Raw genomic sequence first — 9,633 nt, 5'->3', positions numbered from 1 at the left:
ATTAGAAAACAAAAATTGCTCTTCGTGTGTATATATATAAATATATATAAATCAAGCCTAACTGGTGTTCTCTTATCATCGCCGTACGTTCAATTGATATCACCCCAGTCCATTTTAATTAGATTTAAATTCCCAGCTGTTAAAATATTCGAGATTTGGGAGACGAAATGAAAAGTGAAAATACTTCGCTACTTTAGTGAAACTTTGATAGTATTATAAGATGTTAGGATATGATATGTGTATGTGTACTTAAGGATGGGTCAATATATTTTTTTTTATTTCTCATTATCATCTAGTAAACATCACTGCTCAAAACCCCACCTTACATTCTACTGGATAATCGTTCCAGCATTAATTTATAAGTGAGAAATGTTTCTGATATTGTGCTTATGCTTTTTTTTAAATTGCTTTTAACAAATTGCTTATTTTCCCACAGGATATTTGCAAATGTAGCATCACTTTTTCAATAATGTACAGGCCTCATAAACGATTATTGTCGTATGGTATTTTAACAAATTGCTTATTTCCCCACAGGGTATTAGCAAATGTACTAGTAGTGTCACTTTTTCAGTAATGCACAGGCCTTATAAACGATTAACGTCGTTTGCTACCACGAGCAGTAGATTTGGGAGCGCGAATTCCCAAATTAATTACTCATGACACGATAAATATATAGACGTAAAATGAGCATATACGAATACAGCGTTAGAGCGGTTCGCGTGTCGTAACGCTGTGCTTTTGACTACTAATTTTACTTTCCGAAAATCGGGTACCCTATTTCGTGGCTCGAGTCGTTAATTTGGGCATTTGTGGCATGAATCTGAGGTTTGACTTCGCCCACGCCTAATCCGTTTATAAAGCCTCATGTATAGCATCCTTTTAATAGCAATATTGGGGTGAGGGGACCCTCTACCGGGACGGTAGGTCATTTTGGTTCTAAGTCACCCTTAAAAGCCAATGATTTCTCAACAGGGTGACTTAGAACCAAAATGACCATCTATCTATCTAGAGACATATCTGTTAATATCTGTGAAAATCTGTCAGTCGCCCTGGTAGAGGGTAGAGTGAGGGTGGGACTTAGATCATAACATCCGACTTTCATGATAACGATATAGGCCCTATTCATATAATTTTGCAATCTTTGTTACATCAGAATATTGATCTGCTCGCTTGTTCAATAGTTAGTTTGTTTGTTTGTTTTTGTGCTGTGAAGAGATACCTGAAATGTTAACATGGGGAAAGAGCATTGTCTTTTATTAATTTTTTTTTTAATTTTTGGGTGTAGTCTCATCACTTTTTCAGCTAGTCCAGTTTTATATAGATTCAGTATTGCTTGGCTACTATGTGGGTGACTGAAAAACCGACCTATCAACTCATTGGCTTTTAAGAATTTGAAAAAAGTCCGACCAACTAAGTGAAAAGTCCCCCAGTGGCGGGCCTTGGCTGTGGACAGACAATGGAGGGGGGTGAATTTCTCTCTGCTGATACAAGCCACATGTGCTGCTTGAGATTTAAAGTTTTTTCGGCTCTTTTCAAAGACTGACACGATGACATTTGTTAGATCTATTGAATTATAGCTCGCAAGTCATTTATTTAGTTATTTATCTATTTATTTATAATAATCATCTATTCATGTGCTTTACAAGATCTTCATAGATTATTAACGAACAAATTTTCTTTCTTTTGACAAATGCACCTGGCGACTATATTCATAACAATGTGCCATCACTCACTTCCTTTCTCGGTTTAATTGATGATAGTCATTGCAGTAAACAATGAGGAGGAAATACCGAAAAAAAAACGTCGTTTCAAAAATAAGGATTTCTTTAAAATAAAAACTGAACATGTTACTTCAAAATAATACATACTTTTTTTTTTTTTTTTTTGGGGGGGGGGGGGGGAGGGGTGCATAGTAATGTTAATAAACTGTCTGATGAAAAAAAAATTCCGGCAGTATTTTTCTCAGATTTTTCATGAGAGAATTGTGTTTAGTTTGAGTGATGGAGCAAGAAAACGGGGAACTGTTAGCACTCACTAGATTCCAACCAAATGGACTGAATATATTTACAAAAAACGATTCCTTGTGGGCACCACCTGAAAAAAAAAGCTGACTCTTGTCCAAACTCGTTATTTTTGAGACTACTTTGAAGTTATGTATCTTCATGAGATAGTTGGAAGAGATGTGTTTGAAATTCTAAGAGTAATATCCAAAGCCATGTTTTTAAAAGCTGAGGAGTGCTGTAGGCCACTGTGTAGGCTTTTTAATAAAGAGAATTGGAAACGGAATTTAATGTGTCGTCTGCGATTTATTATAAAATTCATGCGTCAGCACTCCTACTGACGCTTCTGGTGTATACTTGCTGCGCTAGCATGACATTTTGTGCTACGATTTATTGTGGTTTAAAATTGTATAACATGTATTCCATTCCAATTCTATAAAATGTATTTTTATTTGTCGTCAGCAGTGACGTTTTCATTCCTGACCATCACGTTTGAATGAGAGCTGGTGAAAGGTGCGTTCAGGTTTGATATGAACCTACCCTAATTAATGTCTTTCTGGCATCGTCTGATGACCACTTTAATTCCTTAGTTTTTTTCCATAACTGCAGTGTGCTGAAGTTAAATCATGTCCTTTGGGAGAAACTATATATTTGTTATTGCACCTGTGTAGAGGACATAATTTTAGGGCTCAGACAACTAAATTACTGGCAGATCTATATGTTTGAAATTGAACATAATTTATGCATCTATAGTGAAGATGGTATAGATGTGAAAATGCAGCACAATAGATATCAATCTCACCTATAACAGTTTGCGCGAAATCTCACCCGTTTAAAGGCAAGTGGTGCGCTCGAGACATTTTAAATAACAAAAAGAAAAAAAGCACATTTCCCTTTACCAGTAAGGTTTACAATATGCTGACCTTTTTACTGAATATAATTTTCAATGTGCACGCTCGCGAGTGAAATCCACTAGTTTTTATCTCCATTGAGAGAATGAATCAAACCTAGAAAATCGGAACTTAAAAGAAGATTATGGACTGTTATTCTGTGAATAGTTTTGAATGAATTATACCTCTCGGTATTAAAGAAAATTTGTTTTTATACAGTGATCTAACTTGAAAGTCATAACAGCAAGAACAAAAGATTTTTGTATGTCAGCGTTACTTACGCATTTTAAGGTGAAAAAACGCCATGCACACATGTCCCTGGCCAGTAGTTTAAAAAAGGTGTGTCTTCTCTAAACACGCTTCCCCTTGTCTCCAACGTACTCGAATAATCACCAGCTTTTCTACATGATATTGTTCGCCACAAGGAGGCGTTTTAATCTGTTCATCTGATTGCATTCAGCAAGAATTCCCGTAGAGTTAAATCGGTCTACGTGGAATAATAGTTCCATTTGGAATGTGCCCTTACATTTTAGAAAGAGCTACGTCAGATACCGTTTCGATATATTAAAGTCTGAATTGGGAAGGATATGTAGCCTTGAAGGACATGTAGACAATATGACTGGGAAATGTTCAGTGTATTTTTAAATCAAATTGTCGATTAAGTCCAATGCTTTTTTTACCAGGTATTGTTGGTTATACATAACACTGTTTTTCTTCGGGTCTTTTTCATTCCCAGATAAGTGTTTGTTGGGTATTGTGATGGAGGTAAAACACACACTGTACTTAGAATTGATTTTGATGATTTTTGTTTTTCGCATGAGTTCTGCAACTGGCAGATAAGATCATTCAATTTTATTATCATAACTTTTTTGTTGTTGTTGATCAATGAAAAAAATGTTCATTTGTTCATTCAAATTTTATTTACATTTAAAATTCATTACAGTGTAAATATTTTACAATTGTATCAATGTGATCTTACAGGTACCATTACAACTTTTACAATAGGGGTGGCTGTATATGGCCAAGACAATATATTGTTAACAGACAATGCAGTTTTACTCACATTAAGTCTCATTTCATCAGAAATATAGTCTCTTGCCATGATAAATGTAGGCTTGCAATAAGCCATACAAGATATAATGCACATTAAACTTTACACACAGTTCCATACAACATATCATGCACATTGAAATTCACATAGAGTTTCATACAACATATAATGCATATTGAACCTTGCATACAGTTCCATATAATATATATATATATATATATATATATATATATATATATATATATATATATATATAATGCACACCGAAATTTACACACAGTTCCATACAATTAAATGCACATTGAAATTTACATAGTTTCATACAACATATAATGCACAATGAAATTAACATACAGTTTCATACAACATATAATACACATTGAACTTTACATACAGTTTCATACAACATATAATGCGCATTGAACTTTGCATACAGTTCCATATAATATATATAATGCACACTGAAATTTACACACAGTTTCATACAACATAAAATGAACATTGAACTTTACACACAGTTCCATACAACATATAATGCACATTGAAATTTACATAGTTTCATACAACATATAATGCACAATGAAATTAACATACAGTTTCATACAACATATAATACACATTGAACTTTGCATACAGTTTCATACAACATATAATACACATTGAACTTTACATACAGTTTCATACAACATATAATACACACTGCTACCTGATACATGTAGATGTTGTAAATACAGGGCCACGACAAAATTGAAAAACTATATAAAATTGACCAACCTTTCCATTTACAAACCCAAATAGAAAATGATGTTTTCTAAAAAACCTAATAAACTATTTTACATGCATGATTTTACAGATATTTCCTGAATCAAACTATATACAGTTAATAAGTTTCAACTTCATAGATCATGTGTCATACTGTTCTGCAATTGACAAACTTATCCATGTTGAATTCTAAATATTAGCAAAAAAAAAAAAACCTTTCATGTGTCTAAAGGGATCCAAAAAGTAAATTTTGCCCTTAATACTCCAAACCTTGCCTCAACATTCCCCCTGACCAAAAAACCTGCCAGAAACTAACAAAAGGCGGGAGTAAAGATGGTCATAACTCGGTTTCTTTGTCTGCATGTACTTGTTTTTGTTTATTATGTCTAGTTACAGAAGTGTAGTGTGTTGATGGTTCTTCTTTCTTACCACATAGCTTAACGTTGGCAAGCGTGTACAAATAGGGGTTGATAGCGGAGTTCAACGGCATCACGAACACGGCTACCCAGCTCGACACTTGTGGTGCAATTGGCACGTTGGCCATACTTAGAAACCCTAACAATACCACCGGCCCCCAGCATACAAAATCTGTCAGTAAAATAACAGACACTTTTTTCAGAAGAGTAACTTCATCAAAACCCTCACGTCCAGATTGCTGTTGAGTCTCAAAGACGCTTTTTATTAGCCATATATATCCCCCTGCCACGTAGACAAAAGCAAAAAGAGTGGTAAATAAAAACATGGCGTACGCGTACTCACGACCACCAAAGTATACTCTGCTTATAGTAAAGGGTAAACATACAGAATTATGACCATAAAATTTTTCAAAATATCCATTTTCGACACAAGGAATAATACTTGCGATAAAGCAAAATACCCACCCAACTGTCACTAAAACAGACGCTCTTTTCATTCCAATTTTTCGAAACGACATACAGAACACAATGGCTATTATTCTGTCTGTTGTAATCAAAATTAATATCAGCATGGACATCAATGTTGAAAGCATGGTAAGAAACCCCGCAGTCTTGCATAACACACTATCTGTCCAGACCTCGGCATGAACAAAATACTCCCCACGGTAGAGAGTGTCAACCGTGGCGATTATGATCAAATATACACCCATAAGAAAATCAGAAACTGAGAGGTTAACTATGAAAAAGATTTGAGTGGTCATTTTGTTTTCACATATTCTGTTCACAAAAACAAAAAGGTTCCCAACCAAACTAAGAATTCCCATAATCCAGACAGAAACTTGTAAGAACTTATCGTACAGCAGATCAGAGCATGAGGAAAATTCGTCAGGTTTAGGTAAACATTCGTTTACTTTCCCTACAGCGAGACAACAGATTCCAAACCTGTCTGTTATTAATGTTTTAGCTGAAAAATTTACGAAAACTTCAGTTTCGACAAAGATTCCCTCATTCTCAGACATGTCAACCGTATCAAATTTGGACAAACCATGAAAAGCACCATCCTTTATCGTGGACATTTTGTTGAAACTTATATTCAGATTTTTTAACGAGTCTAAGCCTTTAAATGTATGTGCATGAATGGTCTTGATATGAAGCATACTAAGGTCTAAAGCACTTAGGTTTGAAACACCATCAAATGTGCCTGGGGATATTTTAGTTAATGGGTTTCCACTTAGCAACAAGGTTTTCAAATTAAACAAACCATTGAAGGAATTTGCTTGCAAAGAGGGCAATTTGTTACCCCGTAGGTCCAACTCTAACAGGTTATTTAAATGGATGAATGTCATAATAGGAATAGTTCTGATTTCGTTTGAGCTGACATTCAGTTTCACAAGGAATTGATACCTTGCAAACGTTTCGTTTGTTAAATGAAGTTTGTTGTCCCCAAAAGCAAGGACTCTGGTGAATGGTGATATATTCGGTACCTTGGATGCATTTCCTCCCATGCAGTCTACATAATACCCACTACAGACACAGTTCATGGGGCATGTCTTTATGTCACAGAACCTTTCGTCGTCATCAGAAAATTTGCAGTTGACCACACCGTTGCATACCTCGCTCTGGTGCAGACACTGTCGTTCTCCTTTACACCTGAAACCACTGGGACATGTGTAATTAGCACAACCAGCTTCGTCCTCTCCTCGTGGACAGTCTTTCTCCCCGTCACACACCTGTCGAAGTGGGACACAATACGAGCCAGGACACTTGTACATGTGTGGACACTGAAAGCTGGCGCAGTTTTCTAAATGTTCAAACCCACTGCATGTTTGGAATCGTTCGTGCTTGATTTTGTCGTGAACGCATGCCAGTTGTCGATCAATACACCGGACATGTTCGGGTGCGCATCTCATTTCATTAGTGTTCGAACAATAAGGCAGAGAGAAAGATAATGCCCAAACACTATATCGGCAATTTAAGGACCTGCGCTTAATTACTGGAATCATTGAAAGTGACTCATCCTCTTGTGACACCCCAAAGCAATCTGGGTGGCGATCGTCCATGTTTTGAGGAGCTACGCATCTGCCAGAGTAACACTTCTTACATGGGCACAAAATTTGGGGAATTTCGTCAGATCCATCTGAACAGTCTTTAAAGAAGTTGCACTTGTCTTTCTCGTCGATACATTCCCCATTCTGGCATCTGTACTGCCCTGCTTTACACGGCGGATAGACACAAAAATTCTCATCTGTTGTATTTGGACAGTCGTTGATATGATTACATACTTTACTAATTGGGATACATGAGCCATCGGAACAAGTGAAAGTGTGTTGTCCACATGTACAATTCTTCTCATCTTCTCCTTCAGCGCACTCCCAGGTCCCATCACACACATTAACAGTAGAGATACAACTGCCATCTTGACATCTAAATTGGTGCTGTGAACAGTTTAAAATGTTGCTTTTCGAAGCAATCTCACAAAGAGCCAAGAGCGACTCACGGCGGTCAACGTCTTGGCATAGTCCTTCCATGTCATCTATGAACAGATGGTTAGCATACTTAAGTCTTCTGCATATGTTCTTTGGGGACTTCACCCACACAGCTAAGATATTTGAGAGTGGTCGTGATGTATGTATTTCCAAACTTGTTGGAGATATCCAAGTGAGTTCTTTGCCCCAAATACTGATGTATTGAAGAATATCTCGGTCCTTGTGTAAAGTGCTGTTAAAGGGGGCTAAATCTCCACCCAGGGACCTACATGCCTCCACAGCTGCGCTATTGGTGAGGTTGGTGCCTGGCGGTAAGGACCAATATAGTGGGGAGTAAAGGGACACATACGTAGTTTCGTGTCCAACTCTTAGTTCGGCTACAATCTTGGCAAGGGTGTGTAGAAGCACGCAACGTCCTGCTATATACACCCAACCCTCTGGACAGTAGGTTTCATGGTGCGTATACCACTGGGATGCTGTGGAATTTACCAGCAATGATTTGGAAGCGGCTGTAGTTGAATTCTTATTTGATGCCGGAACTGCAGGTTTTTTACAGATTGCAGCCATACAGCAGATTGGTTGATGACATGGGACTTTGGCCCAGTTCCCCCAGCGTGTTTTCCCTTGAGTGGGAAATTGTAGAAAGGTCATCATAATGACACAGTCGCGCTCGTCGCCTCGGACCGGCTGTAGAACATCTTCCGTGACAATTGTTGTCAGTGTGGAAGGAATCTTATATGAATTGAATCCATAAATTTTTGGGCCGTACCATTCATTGTATACAAAAGCTCCCCCATCTGTCCAGTTGAAGTACTGTAAGATGAATTGGATATGATTTATTGGGAAGTGTAAAGAGGAGCGATGTCATGCAACCATCACATGGAGGGACCGCACTCACTCAAACACACATTATATATGTACGTTAATGATTAAATCTGTCCAATGTGGAAGAAAGCATCAATCTCCAGAAGTAACATTGGGGATACAGTTGAGAGTATATGTAGGTTTTTTTTTCTTTTGTTATATTACATCATTTTGACAAAGAAAAACTCAATGGAGGATGTTTACAAAAAACAAGTCTTTTGTTGGGTGAAAAAATGGGTAAACAAAGAAGACTATATTTTTGTTTACGTTTTACCATGAAAACGATATGACGTAGTGGAAAAGCATGCCCAAACAGGTAAAATTCAAACTTTTATGCTATAAAGTTTGAATAAAAAAGATGTCAAGAAGGAGTCATGACAACGGTATGACGTCACTGGACAGGAATGGACGTGATATTAGAGCACTGAAAAAAGTGGCACAGACAAATGTATTGTAAACAAAACATGTTTTATTATACACAAAAGTACAACGTGGCAGCCCAAAATGATTATAGTGATTCAGTAGGCATTATATATACGTTAAAAATTACAGGACAATTTATATAAAAAAGTATGCATCTATTAAACACAAATTTAACTGTTAGATAATAATGATGATCAGTATTCAAAAAGTCAATAACAGTATGGTAACGCATCAAATGAGTCTTTCTGAATGACACAACACGATAAACTGTATCTTCTCTTCTAGAGATGATGTCTTTAGCTAAAGTGATTCTGGCAATTTTGTTGTGTGTAACTGACACCTCTTTCGCACCATGTTATACAAAGTGTCATAAATAACCATCTGAGAGATTTCATAATTCAATGATAAACCTGTCACTTTACGTATTGTCTTTCTCTTTGCCGTAACGTATGTACGTATAGTTCTTTGAGCCGCCCGAAACAAACGTGGTGTTGTGGCCCCCCTCATATAGTTCATCGGTGAAGTCGCCGAAGTAGCTGTCCATGATGCTGTCCAGGCACGCACTAGTTTGTGCACTGCCATCATCGAGGAATATGATGGAATCGGTGGTGAAGGAGGACTTTCCGCTCCAGTACCTCAATGGTCGTAGAGAACCATGCTGGCGTGGGCAGTGGTGTATGTGGCGATGACAAAATTGGTTTTCTCAGCGCACTCTACTAACTCTGACTGTTTTTTGTAGTG

At 37.1% G+C, this 9,633-nt stretch overlaps 1 protein-coding gene across 1 annotated transcript; it reads right to left on the bottom strand.

Moving 5' to 3' along the window:
* Positions 1–4,654: 4,654 nt before the first annotated feature.
* LOC147759901 (uncharacterized) lies at positions 4,655–8,467 on the bottom strand. Its single transcript, XM_086995892.1, has one exon. The coding sequence runs from the start codon at positions 8,257–8,259 to the stop codon at positions 5,041–5,043; it is 3,219 nt and encodes a 1,072-aa protein (XP_086852018.1). The 5' UTR covers positions 8,260–8,467; the 3' UTR covers positions 4,655–5,040.
* Positions 8,468–9,633: the final 1,166 nt, after the last annotated feature.

This window comes from Lingula anatina, chromosome 9 (genome assembly GCF_051362555.1).
Source record: "Lingula anatina isolate TDL-2025a chromosome 9, LinAna3.0, whole genome shotgun sequence".
Classification (NCBI taxonomy): Eukaryota; Metazoa; Brachiopoda; class Lingulata; order Lingulida; family Lingulidae; genus Lingula; species Lingula anatina.
The sequence above is the reverse complement of the archived record's forward strand: the minus strand, read 5'-3'. Positions and strand labels throughout refer to the sequence as shown.